At 31.3% G+C, this 18,970-nt stretch overlaps 1 protein-coding gene across 3 annotated transcripts in view; it reads left to right on the plus strand.

Moving 5' to 3' along the window:
- The first annotated feature begins 3,420 nt into the window (after nt 1-3,420).
- The window catches only part of LOC105247812 (hepatocyte nuclear factor 4-gamma), a 37,229-nt gene continuing 21,679 nt past the window's right edge, over nt 3,421-18,970 (plus strand). Inside the window, exons 1-2 of one of the 3 annotated variants that reach the window (XM_011252202.3) lie at nt 3,421-3,923; nt 6,819-6,958. In XM_011252202.3, the coding sequence (XP_011250504.1) occupies nt 6,862-6,958 (97 nt within the window). In that variant the 5' untranslated portion in view covers nt 3,421-3,923; nt 6,819-6,861. Of the gene's footprint in view, nt 3,924-6,818; nt 6,959-14,637; nt 14,935-18,970 lie in introns of those variants that run through there. The other 2 variants (XM_011252210.3, XM_011252218.3) reach the window with 2 other exon arrangements.

Consider the following 18,970-nt stretch of genomic DNA (forward strand, 5'->3'; position numbering starts at 1 on the left):
TTTTTTTTTTTTTTTTTCCCCGTAAACACGTGACGTTATCGTAAGAGTCATTGTAGTGTAATGAAGCGCCATCTGTCATGGTATAAATATGTATAATTGGTTATATCATAATCGCTTTATATCCGGTTCTATATCGATTAGAGTTAACCCTGATGACTCGCGAGTTTCTCTTCTTGTTCGTGTTACCCGAGACGTTGTAAAATTGGGCTTTCTTTCGGCTAGAAATTTTTTGGGCGCAATCTTTTTTTCGAACGTAAAGAGGTATCATGAGAAAATTTTTGAATTACATTTAAGGATGTTTTGTACCTATTTTCAAAGTATTGAGAATTTAAGAAAAATTGTACAGAATGTCCTTACATATGTTTAGAATCTTCAGTACAATTTTTAAATCGATTCACTAAAGCGTTCACAAGTTAAGAATTTTAATTTCCACCGAATTAACATGTGTTCTTATGGGAAACGTCGATTCAAATGACAAAAACACATGGAAATAATATTCAGAATTTGTTGAAAATTTGCAAAAGTTTAGATACAGAGGAAATATGTGGTCAAATAATATTATGCAAGTACTGACTGATTAAAAAGATATTAAATATAATTCAATGAAGTTAGCCATGTATCTGTCACAAGGCGAAATCCTCTGCCAAAAGTTAATCATTTCGATTAACAAAATTCGGAATATTTCAGTAAAAACGCAACAATTCCACACAATTTCTTACTCAAAATACACCAAAAGTGGATATTCGTCAATATTAATTTTCAGCTACTTTTTGCTGGGATTGTACATACAAAACATCCTTAACTAAAAAGGAAAACTCGTTCTTTAACTTTAAGTAAATTTTGCTCCAATATTATTTTACTTTTTACTCCAGATTTTTATATCACGCAAAGATATATTTAATATTGACAACATTCAATGTATTCTACGAAATCTGTTACTAATCATTAAGGACCGAAATTTTCTCGATGCAAAATTAAATAGTAACGATAGAATTAGCAGAGTTCCAGTCGTGCGAAAAAAACAAAGAATGCCGCAACTTCCGCTGTGTGAATTGATATTCGATTTTAATGGGGAGAAATTATGTAACGAATCGAACTACTTTTGCACATTCACGGCTGTCGAATTGATATCCTTGCGGCGATCATAATCACCGCAGTTTTACATACATAATGAGCAGGATGACGTAAGCAATTCCGTCGAAGGCGATACGCGTATACGCCGAAGGAGTCCTTTAATACGAACCGAGAAAATGCACAAACAATTATTTCATAATTCAAGGCAGTCCTCTTTTGGTTTTTGCTCGCCGCGAACCGCGCTGACCGCGGAGCTATTAATCGGGAGCGTGGTATCGTGTCGCCGCGACACGTGCTTTGACAGGTACGACGTGGAGAAGAGAGTGACTGTGACGTAACGAGGTGAGCGTGCACCTATGGCAACTTGGCCCATTAATCCTGCACCAGTGACGTTGTTTACAATATATATGACTGATAACTGTGGATGATCGCTTAATCTCTTTTGTACAAGATTATCAACGAGGTTTATATAACGAGGTTTTTATACAAGCATGTCATATAAATGGATGAATTCATTAAGTTTTTTCTTCTTCCTTTAAATTTTCCCTAATCAATTTGCATCATTACCGAAAAAAAGTAACATTATAAATCAAAGGTAAAAAAGTAACATAAATAACATGGTTCACGTAATCCGGCGCGAATTTTTTCTCCGTTAATGTTGATGTAATTTTTTACTTGTTGAAAAAATTTCTATTTTTGTAGCAATCTTTGAAAATTACTTATTAGCTGTTTTTTTCTATCATCACAATGGCTTTGATAAATTCATATCTTTATATTGTATATCTCATCGAAGGATCTTGCGCGATATATCTGATAATACAGCCAATTCGTCTTAATTCTGCGATAACAAAATACCTCTCTTATGCGAAGGCTTTATTTTTCTAAATGTATTATATTTTGTGACTTTTCATCATAGCAACTCCTTGTGTTTAATCAACACATTTGTCTGCGCCGAAAAGCAGCGATACTACTTGTCGTGATAACGTATGATTTATTAAACGATGCGAGCCTTGCAAGAAATGCCATCTGCGTCGAACGAGTAAAGAATAATATAAATAATTTAATACATATGATGAAGTAAAAAGGGAGAGAGCTTATAATTAAAAAATTCCAATTATAAGAACCACACCATTTATTTTAATTTATTTGAAATTACTCGCAAATGACATTAAGGATGTTTTGTATGTACAATCCCCCAGCAAAAAGTAGTCGAAAATCAAAATTGACGAATATATCCACTTTGGTGTATTTTGAGTAAAAAATTATGTGGAATAATACAATTTGATTTTAGCTACAGTGCAGAGATGTATTTTTTAATATTTATTGCGTTTTTACTGAAATATTCCGAATTTTGTTAATCGAAATGATTAACTTTTGGCAGGAAATTTCGCTTTGTGACAGATACATGGCTAACTTCCTTGAATTATATTTAATATCTTTTTAACCAGTTAGTATAATACTATTTGAACAAATGTTTCCTCTGTATCTAAACTTTTGCAAATTTTCAACAAATTCTGAATATTATTTCCATGTGTTTTTGTCATTTAAATCGACGTTTCCCATAAGAACACATGTTAATTCGGTGCAAATTAATTGTGAACGCTTTTGTGAATCGATTTAAAAATTGTACTGAAGATTCTAAACATATGTAAGGACACTGTACAATTTTCATTAAATTCTTAATATTTTGAAAATAAGTACAAAACATCCTTAACTTTTGGCAGAGAATTTCGCCTTGTGACAGATACATGGCTAACTTCCTTGAATTATATTTAATATCTTTTTAACCAGTTAGTATAATATTATTTGAACAAATATTTCCTCTGTATCTAAACTTTTGCAAATTTTAAACAAATTCCGAATATTATTTCCATGTGTTTTTGTCATTTGAATCGACATTTCCCATAAGAACACATGTTAATTCGGTACAAATTAAAATCCTTATAATTTGTGAACGCTTTAGTGAATCGATTTAAAAATTGTCCTGAAGACTCTAAACATATGTAAGGACATTATGTACAATTTTCCTTAAATTCTCAATATTTTGAAAATAGATACAAAACATCCTTAATGCCCTACTGACAGATTATCGCGCGCATCTCGAGCAGCTCGAACCTGCGGAAGAGGCAGCTTATCATCGGAAAATGCCTCGATTATCGCCTCGAGGAGAATCTCGATCCGCGGAAACGATCTCGCGCCGCAATCGTGTCCCCGTTGAACGTCGCCGTCGGCGTCGTGCACGTGTATACTTATATATATATATATATATATATATATATATATATATATATATCTGAAAAAAACGCTGCGTGGCGCGCGCAACATGAGGAGCGCGCGAGGCGCTATCGCAGCTCGCAGTAGAGCGAACGCTTTCCGTCGGGGCGGACTTTGAGCGTTCGTGGTCGCGCGTCGCAGAGGAGAGCGCATGCGCGAGTGTTGGTTTCGTTCTCGACTCGGCGCGGGGAAAGTTGGAATCGAAAGCGGGCAAGAGGGACGAAAAACGCGCGACGACAACAAGCAGAAAGAAAGGAAAAAGCGGAAGGAAAAGGCGCGGAGGGATCTCGGATCCGGTTTATGGGAGATTCGTCGGCGTCGCGAACGCGCATGCGCGCATCGCCGACGCGTAACAGGTGTCATTCGCGCCGGGCGCCGTCGTTGACAGGCGGCGCGTGGCCACCGACGGAGAGGCGTCGCGATCGCCGCCGCGCCGGGCGGCTGTCAATCAGGTTAGGCTTGTCAATCAGGTTAGCCCGCGCGCCCGCTCGTTTTTCGACGACAACGTGGAGACGTCGCGATAGATCGACCGTCGGCGTTCTTGCGATAGCGGGGGCGAGTGTACAGGGTGTATTGTAAGTACCCCGATCATTTAGGACAAGTGTCCATAGGCCTATTGGCCGACTCGAGATTGGACTTATTTTTGGCTCGAATTCAAGTTTGCGTACATCACGAATATGCGAGTTTCCAGATCGAATTACTGCTGTTTAAAATTTTCACTACAATTTTTATTTTCACCCTTATTTTTGTCCTTCAAAAATATTCCGGTCAGGATTTCTTGGAACAGTAACTCTATCGTAAACTTTATTTTAAATAAAAAATAAAGTTCAATCTTGGGAAAATTTTGATTTAATTATCCATGTTCTTCGAGATTTTTTTTTGTCCAATTCTGCGCGATTTGTCGAAAGACAAATTATATGGTGAAAAAGATTAATTAAATTCTTAGATTGTTGCAGCATCAAGTTATTTATTATCCGTTTCAAAATATGTATTTCCGCTAAAAACTGTCAACTCGCTTTTGTAATCGTGGACGCATTCATCTCGATTGTCAAGTTTCTAAAGTCGTCTAGACAAAACGCTATTCAGACTCATACATACACATGATTATATTTAATCTTCTTTACATGACCCGAATTGCGACAATAGAAACGTGCGATTGTCCGATGATTTTTAAAACAAGTTGATTTCTCTGCACAAGCGTCATGATACTTTATATATTAAGAGTTTGAAACGACAAAAATCAGAGGAATATCGCAAATTTTAACTAGATATATTAATAAATATTAAACATCCAAAAATCAATATCTAAAATTATAATAATATTAAATTAAAATTATAATTATATTTGCTATTTTTTATATTTGCTATTAAGATTTCTACTCCTTCATTTATCAAATTATGACATCAAAAACTAGAGAACGTTTTTCTTTTTTTTGCAAAATATATCAAAATAAATTTATTCATACGACCTTTCATAATAAATTGCTAAAATATACGAAGGTTCTTTTCGTAGATTAAGTAATAGCAAATCTTGATTAATTGTCATCAACATCTTAATTATAAAAATACATAACAGAAAGAAGAAAAAGATTAAATTACACGTATATGAATTTAACGCAGTAAAATAATAGTTGAATCCAAGATATGTATTGTTTCTTGAAATGTTTTTTTCAGCCTGGAATATTTTAGGAACGTTACGTGCATTGCATCTGATCTCAGAATAGTCAGATGTTACGTATTTCGTTAGGAAACTTTACAAAACTTTCTAGATGAATCGCAAGTTCATCCCTATTTATAGCTCGACTATTTCGGATGTTTTAATTTTAACTTGTTTAGATCGCGCCCTCTCTCTTTCTCAGTTACTATTCTGTTTATACTCGTTACAAGAAAAGAGACAGAGAGAAATAGAGAAGCATAGTCTTATTCGTGCAACATCAGAATCGTATTCAATGCGTATTGTCGCACTGAGAAAAAGTCTGATTGCATTAATTAGAATTCTGGTAGATGCAACCAGTATGTCTGTTGGAAAATGGACGAACCAGAATTCTTGTAGGAATTACCAGATGAATCTGATTAATTTCTTCCTGTTAAATTTAAAGACTTTCTGGTTAATAATACTAAACTCACCAGCACCAAGTCGTCTAAAATTTTTTCCATCTAATCTTAAAAGTCTGTTTAATATTCTGAATTCCAATCAGATTATCAGATAAATTCAATCCAGATTATTGAATAAATTATTTTAAATTCAGTTTGTTAGAAATTAAACTGATAAACAATGATGCAAGAATGAAATATTATTTAATCACTCGCACTGAGAAAAAAATCTGATTGCATTAATTAGAATTCTGGTAGATTCAACCAGTATGTCTGTTGGAAAATGGACGAACCAGAATTCTTGTAGGAATTACCAGATGAATCTGATTAATTTCTTCCTGTTAAATTTACCAAATTTTCTGGTTAATAATACTAAACTCGCCAGCACCAAGTGGTCTAAAATTTTTTCCATCTAATCTCAAAAGTCTGTTTAATATTCTGAATTCCAACAAGATTATTGGATAAATTCAATCCAGATTATTCAATAAATTATTTTAAATTCAGTTTGTTAGAAATTATACTGATAAACAGTGATGCAAGAAGAGGATGCAGCTCAAACACACACAATCAGAGAGCTAACGTCCTCTTTCTGGCACTACTGCTCGTAAGAAAAAAAAATATACTTTGGATTTAATGTTAATTCTAGTTCTTTATATACATTTCATGGCAAATATTGAATACGAGTTAAGTTAAGAGGCAAGCGAAGAAATTAATGTAACAAGAAATTTTATAAATCCAATCAGAAAATACTAACCAAATCCTTATAGTAAAATCTATCAAACATTCTAATTATAAAAAAATCGAGTCTTATCATGATAACTAGAAATTCTTGTTTGATTTAACCAAAATGCCTTCAATCATATACGTCTTGTTGGTACAATCAAACGATTTTTCTCAGTGCGATTAAAATCATGTTCTAAATTGAAGTCTTATCACGAACGTTCCTTAAATCCCACTCGCCCGAAATCGTAATTAATCTGATGTGCGTGCCGATTAATCGATCTGAGAAGCGCGCGCAAACAGACACAACAGAGACATAAATTTAAATCACGCAACAATTTGCTGCTTCTCACCCTTCCCGCTCGTGATGCCGTTTTCTAATCTCGCCGAAAGCGAAGATTAAATGGCGACCGAGCATAGATAGCGTGGAGCCGTCGCGGTGCGATATTTTCGAAATAAATCGGCGGTCGTTGTTGAAGAAACGATTATCGCGAGAGGTATTTTCCTGCCCCCTCCCTCTCGCTCATTTTTTGACAGTCGCGCGCGAGAGGAGGACGCCTGTTTTCGGGCACGCGCCAGCGGATGCTCCGAGATTTCTCGGCTCGACGACATGATTTCCGACTCGGTATGATTGATCGATTCTTATCACTTCGCAGTTGATGGTGCAACGAGGCGAGCGGGGTCGATCCCGACCTTGACATGGAGGGCCACGACATTCAGGAACTGGCGGTGACCGCTAAGGACAGCGTAATCGTCAGAGGCGGATACCCGGCGCCCTATTCCTCACCGAATGGCGGTGAGTACTTTGACGAATGACACTTTGCACATTAATGCGAAAGATGATACCTGACATTTACGAAATTAGAAATATGTCGAAGAATGTCATGTTTTATTTATCTCTCGCCTCTCCGCGTATGTCATTTACAAATTACGCGAAGCTCTATTTCGAAATTTATGTTATTAAAAATGGATGTATATATATATATACATACGTGTCGCAAGCCTTTTCGTTAAACATTAGCTATCTGTTTACGTACATCTCATGTTTTAATTCCGAAACGAAAATCGCCATCGTTCTCCATCTGCGTTTCGCGCTGGATACGTGCCCAAAATACAGGCTCTTTCGCTCAGCTTTGAAATGAGTATTCGGTGCGCGTTTTGCGCCAGCAATTTGGCAAACTCTCTATGCATCGTCTGGTTACGTCGCCGTAAATAGCTCATTGCGAAGGACGATCTCGGGGGAAAGACGTCGCCGCGACGTGCGTGCGCTTAAAAATCGGGAAGCCGCGCGGAGGAGCGTGCCCGTTACGCAATCGGCCGCAGACACGCACATTTTATCCGACATTCCGCGGACAAAAATTGGCGCGGGATGAACAAGCCCCGCTTGAGATAAGGAGGCTGCGTCGCGGCCGCAGATAACCCGGGGACCCCGGCTGCGCAGCATTAAAATGGCGACCAGTCCGTTAATCGATTACGACGCGTGCGAATCGCCGGCAAAAATATCTTTTCATTATCATTATCGCAAGAGAAAGAAACAGAGAGATCAATGCCGAATCTGATGAGTGAAAATTCAGAATTCATCGTCGAGAATTGATGGGTCCTAAAATGGCGATCGATTGCGAAGGCTGCATAACTTTGGAAAAGAATCAAATCTACTAATCAGATCTTAATAGTCGGTCGATAAAATGATAATGAAATATAATTCTGATAATTCTTGTATTCCAAAATAACGGCCTCTTCTCTTTTTGGGACAGATTCTAGATTAGATGTATGCGATCAGATATTTTTCACAATGGCGACAAATGAGACTCTTTTCGATTGACGTTGCATTCTATATCCCGGCAATGTGAGTTCAAGGCGAATGTTTATCCGCTCGTCAATAGACACGAGTATGTAAAATAAAAAACAAAGTTGTTCGCACAAGGCAATCGCTATTAAGTGTTATTTTGATAATACTCGAGATTATTTCCATGTAAAAGAGGAACAAATTTATGTGTGCGAGATCTCTCGTTTGACGGACAAGTTTTTGCATTATGTTATCACATATATTAATACAGACGATATTAATTTTCTGCGCGCAAATATTGCTCATGAGGGATGACAAAAAATCTCATTATAACTTATTATATCACTCATTATATCTTATATAAATTGTTATTTATACAAGAGATTACAGTATATCTTCTTGATAAATCTTACAGTTTTTCATGAACTTTACGATAGAATAAGTTCGGAAATGAATTTTAGCTTCGAACGAAGTAAGATAAAATTTTATTTCATTCTCGAATTGTATTTTTGTGAGACGATTCTTTTATTATTACTGGCAATAAGCTCCTTGATTGATTAACGGTAATTCATCGAATCGGTCCTCGTTAAAGCACGTGGCATCATCGCGTGGTTATTTCCATGATTCGCAACGGGAGTGAATATCACGTACAAAGAAGTGTGTTTACGTGAGATAACGGCTAAAGAAATGGAGAAATATAGGAGAAACATTCTCCCTCCGCCAATACGTATTTTTCCTAGATCTTTTTTTGAAATAATTATCATAGCGAATGGAGTATTTTAATCATAAATGCTCTTTTTTTTTTCTTGTACCATGTACAGAATTGACTCAGCATTTTCATCCGCGTGAGCTCTAATACAACGGTAGAACCGTTTCGAAACCAGGAGACTGCGCGTTAAATGAGTGTTAAATAAGCACTTATCTTTACGAGAAAAAAAAATTACTTTACCTAAGCATATCCTCGGGTCCGCGAGTTAAACGCCCAAGAACGAAACGCGCCATCTTCGATGGCCATGGATCGATCCTCGGATGGATTTCTCTTGTCGATGAATCGCGACACGTTTTGACTGCATGACAAATCGAAGGTTGTATCCTCGGCGTGTCGTATCGACGACTTATAATAACGTTATACTGCTGCGAAGGGGTCAGCCGATAACCCACAATAACAAGGAAAGAGCTCGGCGGGTTTCCGACCGGTCGTCGAGACAGTGTAACTTCAATATTTGTCGCCCTCTAATCACACCTAACGATGGACAAGAGGAATTGTTCTGATATTTACTCGAGACGATTTTGCGAGCGGAGAGAGTTTCCCTACAGAATACATTTAATTAATCAAGAATTGATGCAAGAAGAAGATTGTACGGTTTCAAAGAAAGCTGGCGATTGTAATGTGCGTATTTCTTATCTGATATTAAAGAAATGATTAGAGTTTCAAGACCATCGGTGTAATTATACGATTACGCGGTCGTGAAAAAATTCTGAATGGTGTCTGGATACATTTATCATTTGTTTGACTTTATACCTTGCGGTTTATGTCACGTCAAGATGGCTATGAAAGAGAACTATTATGAAATAATTTGATATTCTTCAATATGCGTAGTGTCAATTATTTATAATCATTTTTTGCTACAGTGAAGATGAAATCTACTCCGGATATACGACTATTTTTCTCATCGTCTCTTTTTAATATTCTTTTCCTCAATAGAAATGCATTGATTGCATATACATATTAATACATTAAAATGCCATAAAATGTGTTGTTATCAAACCAATATTATACTAATGTGTTAATTTTTACAAAACTCAATTAACTTAATTTACATATTTTAAGTTACATTACAATAGTATTGTCAAGTTAAAAGTAATTGGATAAAAATATTGAAAAAGAGAAATGATTAGTATAATGAATAAGTATACCGAATTGATATAATAAAGTTTATTCAGAAATTTCTTATTATTTTTTATAGTTATTGCAATATAAAATTGTAGTACTTTATGAAATTAATTATTTTGCAGATTTATGTATTGACATAAAAAAGCTCATAAATCATGGATTTTTTCTCTTATTCTTTAATCAGTTGTACAATGTAAAAAAATAACAATTGTATATTTAAATTTATGAAAACTACATTTTTTATCTCCGATATTAAAGATTGATTTTAACGAGGCTGTCTTTGTAATAACATCGTCGATACTATAGGAAATGGAATAATGTTTACGCATGATAAAGATTTGAATTTTATACATCAATACATATATATATGTATATCTTACATATATTGTAAGATATACATATATATATGTATATATATATATATATATATATATATATATATATATCTTACAATTATCTAACAAGACAAACAAATTTGATATCAATAAAAAATATTAATTCTGACGAAAACAATAGTTACACACTATTAAATCTCGTTATTGTTTTCAAAAGTTATTACCTTCACTTTATTAAAGATAAATGTCAGACCTGATAAACACGAGTCGCAATTATCATCAACGTGATTAGACTGTTTTATCATTAGATTATAAATACCTTCTACGTATGTAAAGCTACATATTAAAAGCGTATTATTGATTCTTTTCTCTACATTGCAAAAGATATATACATATATATATATATATATATATATATATATATATATATATATAGAAAAGATTCCTTAAAGAGTATGACGAGGCGGATTATCCGTCAACAGCAATAAACTTTATTATTTGTTTACCGGATTTGTTTACCAAACGCGTGCATATGGAAAAATATCATGAGATAAATCATTTCCGACTTATAAAACTTGAAAGATATTGATAGAAGGATAAATGCAAATCTTTTACGCACTGTGAAAACAGAATAATTATATATATACTTACAACTCGAATAGTATAAACATGTGTTTATTATTGTTGCTAATAAAATATTTATGTAAGATGTGAGAGAGAATGTGGCTTATCAGAAATGTATGTGGTTGTCTGAAACTATCTTTAAACAATTTCTGTGTATTTTTGTATTATTTAAAGAATTTGATTTAAACACACATATATCATCCAATAATTATTTTACAAAAAAATATTATTTATTTTGTTCCTTCAAATACTCTAATGCTTCCGCATTCATGATTATTTCGACATATTAAATTTAAAACAAGAAAGAGATTGAATTGTAAAGAAAATGATTTTTAATATGTATAATATTAAAAATCATTTTCTTTACAATTTTTAATCTCTTTCTTGTTTTAAATTTAATCTGTCAAAATAATCATGAATGCGGAAGTATTAGAGTATTTGAAGGAACAAAATAAGTAATATTTTTTTGTAAGATAATTATTGGCTGATATATGTGGGTTTAAATTAAATCCTTTAAACTTGTTCAATCATAAATTAAAATATGAAACAAATATGCAAGATGAATAACATACAAAATGTTGGAGCGATTATGAAGATTATGATAATATAACTAGTTATAATCATTTATTGTAGAAAATACGTAAATAAGGAAATTAGAAAATGTTTTTCGAACAGTGTTTCCTAATAAATAATATGAATAATTGCGATATTGTTAATACTATTAATATATATTGCTCTAACAATATCTGCTAGAAATAAAATCATACAATATTTATTAATATATAAAGAAATGAAACATTCTATAAGAATATTGTTATAGCTTGCGAGGTGTCATTATTCCCACAATTAATTAACTGCTAAAATCATGTGTATCAACAGAAGTTTCAAATATCCATAAATATTTGAAAAAAATCTGTATAAAATCATATAGATATAATTTCATATAGATTTATCATATAAATTTCAATAACGGTGTTTTTAAAAATAGAGAAATCAGATCTTTATCTCAAAAATATTGTTTTAAATACAAGTCTTGAAGAAATAATTTTTCATGATTACAAATAATTCATAGTAATCCAATATAATTATACTTTATTTGTTAAATATAATCATGTACCTTTACTTTGCTATTAAATATTTATTATTTTTCTCTACTCATTATGTTACAAATTGTAACAATTCTGATAAAAATAGCTATGACTCCGTCAATAAGAAAAGCTTTATACATTTTCCTGTTGCATAATATTTAACATCATTATGATCTTATAATACTTTTTTACATTTATTGATCAGAATCTGGCTATAATCATATAATCGATTGGTGATGAATTTGCATGCGAGGATAACACGCACTCGACACGTGTATGCTTTTTATTCTAACGAAAGTACTCTAATGTCCTTCGTGCGTCGCTCAAGAAACAAATATGCAAAACATTATGTGACACTGCTAAATTCTTCTCAGAGACACATCGTATATTATATACATGGTGTATCCTACAAATTGTTGATTTTTAACAACAAACATTTTCTTTCATTGAAAATATTTAGGTTATTTTTTGCAACATCTAACCCTTTATCATTGATTTTCTTTGATTAAGCAATCTCTGAAAAAAATTATAAAGATGTAAAATTTTGTAAAGATTTAAAACTTTTTCTCGATACAAAAGAATGAAGAAATTAAACTAACAAAAATATTTATGTTACATTCATATTAAAAATATTTATGTTACATTCATATTAAAAATATTTATGTTACATTCATATTAAAAATACTTTTCAAAAAGAGATGGATAGTCGCGTATATTCAGTAGTGAAAAATGGTATACGCAATGGTAAAAAAAATATTACCGGAAAGGTGAAGGAGACCTATTGACTCCTTCCAAGAATAAGCATTCGTGGTTATTATGCAGCGTTATATTTAATGTTAAATGTGTCATTATTCTTGTTATCTTTGCTTAATAGAAAACGCCTTACGATTTATGGTTTTAAACACGTTTGTCCTGAGAATGCAAGCGCGTGACATCAATCTATTTAGGAAAAATGCAGATAGATATATAGTTCGTATGACGCGCGTGACAAATTGCCTCAAAGAGAAGAATCGCTAATCATATGACGTCACTAGTCATTCAGACAATCCGCTGTCGATTGCAATTTTAATCTGCGCAACCTGAGGCGTTAGAGCACAATGGTAAGATCATCCTCTCCGCACAATAACATGACAAATTCTTATCGCATCTCACACAAATTTCCGTGTGGACAAGTTAACACGTAACTCATTCACGCGATTATACTAATTAAAATTTGCATACAAAGTAATTATAAAAATATCGATAATTAAATACAAATATTTATATATTTAAGAGAGGAAGAAATATTTAATTTCTTAGAAATTGTGTATCACGTCTAAATAAACAGTTTTTTTTTTACTTTTGATATAAATATTTTGTGATCTCATACGAAAGAAATTGCCAAAGCAAAATTACTTTGGAAAAACACTTATAAAAAATCGCAGGAAGAAGAATTAAAAAGACATTGAAAAATGAAATATTGTTTTATTGCTAGGTGATATTAACATGTATATCATAACAAAAAATCATGACGAGCACTTACTTCGTCGACCTGATTACAGAAGACGCCATTCCATTAAACGCTGATTGCCATGTTTTTCCCGCATGATTGTCATTTACATAATCTCACTATCAAGTTATCGTTATACGACACGTTGATATATCTCGTTAATGTTTTTTTATAGTAATATTTGATAGTAGCTGTATGTATGATGATATTTTTTATAAGAGAAAATGCATCCTAATTCAATAAAAATTCATTACACTATATTATTTAAAAAATATATACTATATTATTTAAAAAATTTTAGAAACACAGTATGTCACTAAAATAGCAGAAAATGCATTTTCAATATCTGCAATATAAAAAAAAACATTACTACACAATATCAAACACATTGATATTAAAATATATAAAGATTTGAAATTATATTTTACACATTTTATATCCACAGTGATAATAATATCGAAAAATTATCATGTTTTAACAAGAAAATATTTAGAAAATTTAAAATTTTACTTTAATTATATTTAATTGGATCTTGTATTAGCATTTTAAAGAAGTAATTGCAATAACTGTTACTTTTTGTTACTTTGAATTGTTCCGAATGATATTTTTATAATAGTATCTAACAATATATATAAATATCACAAGGAATTATTGTTGCAAAATAACTTTTCCAGCTTTTATATACAATATATATATATATATATATATATATATATATATATATATATATAATGCAATTATATTTTAGCAAAATTTATGAATTATTTCTATAATATGTTATTATTTATAAAAGAATTAGAGAAATTATTATATATATTAGAAATTATATTTTATATATGTTAAAAATATGAAAAAAAATTTTTTCAAATGTTCAAACTTGTTTATAATCTTTATAATATTATTTGGTTATATACATTTATATACATTACATATATACATTTGTTATTTCGTCTCTCACCAGCATTCATATATATCACAGCAGTTTAATATTTTCCTTATAGTTAAACTATTGAAACTTTCCTTTATTTTTCTTTCTAATCATACCTTCAATTTGTAGAAATTAGTAAATATTCCCAGTATTGTTATAGATTATCTTACGTATATACATGTATAACAACGTAACGGAGAAGTCTGACGAAGATTAGATTATCAGCGCCGAGTCTTTCTCCCCTTCTCTGCCCTTCCCCACTTCAAGCAACATCTACCCTGGGAAATGAAAAATCCGGTTCGACACTTTATATAGTGTCTTCGTTGAGATCGCATCACATTCATTTTCCGCTCGACTGCGAATAATATCGAATTATTTTCGATATTTAATTATATCGACAATTTAATCGATGATCATGGAATCGAAAGTGCATCAATCGTTTGCATACTGTTTATGACATTAATAGTGCTGTTATATTTATCTGCTATTCGAAAGTGGTATTTTATAGTGATTGCTATAGCGATAGAGAGCGAAAAAAACACGTAACTAGCAATGAAAATACTCGAAAACGAAGATTTTCTCTTGGATATGCAAATTACCGAGCAGATCGATTTAAATTTCATGACTGGTGAGTATTTTTAGATATGTGTACTTTAATATTTTGTCTCAATTATGTGAAAATCGAATTCTTCGATATTTTAACTTTATACGTCATAATATTATGTATATTGTATATATAATATTTATATATAAAATATGTAAAAGAGAGAAAAATATTTAATATTTTCAATTAATTCAGTAAAATAAATTCCATTTAATAATAATATATTTTGCATACAGAAAATTGATAAATTTATTGATGAAAGCATTGGTTATTATTATTTATTCTTCAGACACAAAATCAAATCGGATTTCTTGGTAAATATTTATATACGATTTTTTATGTACGATTGTTTTGGTCATTTTTATATCATTAACACAGTAGTACATGACATTAAAAATATTTTTCTCAGGTAAATAATTTCTCAGGTATCATGCATTTTCATTTGAATCACATACTTTATATTAAGACGATTATAAATCGTCGATAATAATATCGATGTTTATAAATAAAATTTAAAAATCCAGTAATGCACTTAAGATTGCTAAATTAAAGGATGAGAAACAATTATAATAAAGAAATTAAAAGAATAAGACGTTCAAAATGAAACATGATTCGAATGGCAAGTAGTGGATATTTATTGAAAGCATGTTGTAAATGGATATACATTAAATTAAATAGAGAAATAAAGATTTCCAATTTTAAATTATTTCTATTGTATGGATGTTATTTTTACACATGAATAAATTTATTATAAAATAAAACATGACATGATGATCATTCAATATACATTTTGGAAAAACGTAGAATTAAAATATATAAAATCTTTCGATTGTGTGTAAAAAGTAATGTTGACCAAAAATTGGAATGTAAATACATTCCAATTTTTGGTCAACATTACTTTTTACACACAATCGAAAGATTTTATATATTTTAATTCTACGTTTTTCCAAAATGTATATTGAATGATCATCATGTCATGTTTTATTTTATAATAAATTTATTCATGTGTAAAAATAACATCCATACAATAGAAATAATTTAAAATTGGAAATCTTTATTTCTTATACATGGGTTTCACAAAAAGGAAATATTGAGATAAAATAAGTATATTTTCAAAATACTTGCATTAACATGGCACGTACTTGTTGCTTTTTCGTCTTATGGAATTTATGTAAATTTACTTTTCTCCAACCATTAACTAAAAAACAAAGAATATTCGACTCTAACTTGAACATACATACTCAAGTTGTTGATTGCATATACGGCACATGCTGTAATAAAAAAGATGCATTTGCGGTATTTTCCTTTATTCATATTTTTCTATTAGCACGTGCTTCATATTCATGTACATTAAGCACTCTTCCGTATTTCTCCGATCTTACGTTGAATTTAAGTGGAACTATAACCATTAGTCTGCAAGACGATTAGAAGAGAAAATAAATTGCAATTTTTCTATTTTAAAAACTAGTTAAATTATAAATTATAATTATTATAACATAATCTTCTATTGTATAAAATAAAAAATTATTAGTATCAATATTTAGGTCAGTCGAAAACGCCAATCTTCGTAAGATATTTCAAATCGACTTATCATGTTTTGAATTTCCCCACAAATATCATTGGAAATATTTCTTTTATTTAACTAATTTATCTTATCTTCTCTCTCTCTCTCTCTCTCTTTCTCTCTCTCTGCATATATAAGATAAATATTGAAAATATTTTTTACTGCATGAATATTATATACATATATATGTATATATATATATATATATATATATGTATATATATATATATATATATATTATTCGATCACATAACGCTTTCTATTATGACATCTACTATTAAATGTGATTACTTTAATCGACATTATTTAAATGACGTATATACTCGAGTTGATCTTTAATCATCGCGTTTTTACACATCGTAATTGTGCACAAATAGACTATGAAATAACACTTATATTTTTTTAAGAAAAAAGCTTTCTTTCCAAGTACATCACTTTCAGGGATGACACGTAATATGTATAATAATATTGTAATATTGTAAAATACGTGTAATAAATTACTAATTATATTACATATAATTAGTATAGGTATTTTTTCCTTAATAATAAACATAATAACAATACAAAGCGAGATAAGTCTTTAGGCCCGGTTGCACCAACGTTATTTCAGCTTTAAAGATAAAGATAGATATATATTTAAGTCTCGCTTAAAGCTAAAATAATGATGGTGCAATCGGGCTTTAGTAATCTCTAATAGATTAAAAAAGGACGAATATTAAATACATATTAAATATAATTAAATGAAATATCATTATTATCAATGATCGTATTATCGCATTTATGTTAATATCCCAATTATTGCGATTGAAGTGTACACTACGATATAAGATCTGAAGATACAAGGCAATACCAGACATCTAAAGATCGCCTACGTCGTGTGTCGACATTTCTCTTTTGAAGTGCGGCGGATTCGCGTGTTATCGCGGTCGTCGCACGCCACCTCCGCAGATTTCAAACAATGGCAAAAGGGTGCATTGCCGGTGACACAAGTGCACGATATGCATACTAATAGACGCGAGAAAACGCGGGGGCATGAATCATTTTTATTGCTGCCTCATTGTCAGCGGGAATAAGAGCGTTCTGCGTTAGGCTTTATCTCTCGCCGGGGAAACTGACTCACACCCTCTGGCTCTCTATGTGTTGTCCATCAAGTAGCTTTGTTACGCATTCTCTCGGCTTCGTACGCGTGTGCTCTGTTTTGCGCGAAAAACGCGAGCAATCTCAGCACTCTTTGTCATCATCCAGTCGCAGATAACGGAACAGCCGTGTCGATGACAGAAAAAAATAGCGGTTTGTGGCGCGTCTCGTTTAATTGTATTCACGTGCGAAGAAACATTGGAATAAGTCGCGATCATTGAACGGATACACGCGATGATTCGTACCAGAGAAAAATTCTTTATTTTTTCCGTGTATGACAATTTAATTCTTCTTGTATATTGTAAGCATAAAATATTCGAAAAAGAGCTTCTTGAAATTTCGCTTTCGAATTTAAAAAAATTCTCAAATTCTCATGTTATATTTATATTTTCTCGATGCTATATATTTTTCTGAGGATTTTTTGTTGTCGCTACGAATGATTGCTATTAATTTCTCGTACATTACTCATAACAAGAAAAAAATCCCCAATTTGCAAAATTCTAAAAATTTTTTTTAAATACATAAAAAATGTCTTGGCATCAATAATACATATATTATTTTTGTTTTAAAATCATTTAAATACGTCTACCTAATTGCTTTTAAAGTGTTTATAATTGTCACATATACAATTGTTAATTTATGTATGTTAAAAACTTTAAATTAAAAGAGAAATAGTTTTTCTTTCTACAAAAATTTCTTATATCTCTTTCCTTTCCATTTATGAGTAATAAAATAAAAATAAAGAATAGTCCAATTTAATTGATTTTTTAATCTTTTAGAGTAAATTAACAACAAAGTATATAGAAACAATATATTATTTATTGAGACGTTCTTTATATTTTTTACAATTTCATAATTTTTTGAATTTCCGAGTTGAAGATATTTCTTTATAAATAAGAATTTGTGATTTTTAGCAATTTCAATATCGATGCAATATTTACGCATAATATATGAACGAGATAAATGTGCGTAGGAGATAATATATTTTCGACAACGCAAAAGAATTTACATTTTATATTTTTAGCTCATTTCGCTTACGTAAGTTCTTGCATAAAAAAGGACGATTCAATTTGTATGCATTCAATCTCAGGCGGCAGTTATTAATTATAAGACGCCACGATGTAAGCTCTCTGTCATCTAAGTAACCCTGTCAAAAAGGATAATGTAAAAAAGACGTTTTTATCAAGACAAGGCCACAGCAATGCAACTTTTCGAGATTTGCATGCATAATAAACAATTTTTTATCGCATAGCACAAATATTAAAATATTATAATCACATATTAGAATGATTATCAGTACATATGATTCCGACGTTGCTGATGTAAGATTCTTTCGTATGTTTTAATCGACAAATTTGT

The sequence above is a fragment of the Camponotus floridanus genome, unplaced genomic scaffold, assembly GCF_003227725.1.
Source record: "Camponotus floridanus strain SB8 unplaced genomic scaffold, Cflo_v7.5 scaffold69, whole genome shotgun sequence".
Lineage (NCBI taxonomy): Eukaryota > Metazoa > Arthropoda > Insecta > Hymenoptera > Formicidae > Camponotus > Camponotus floridanus.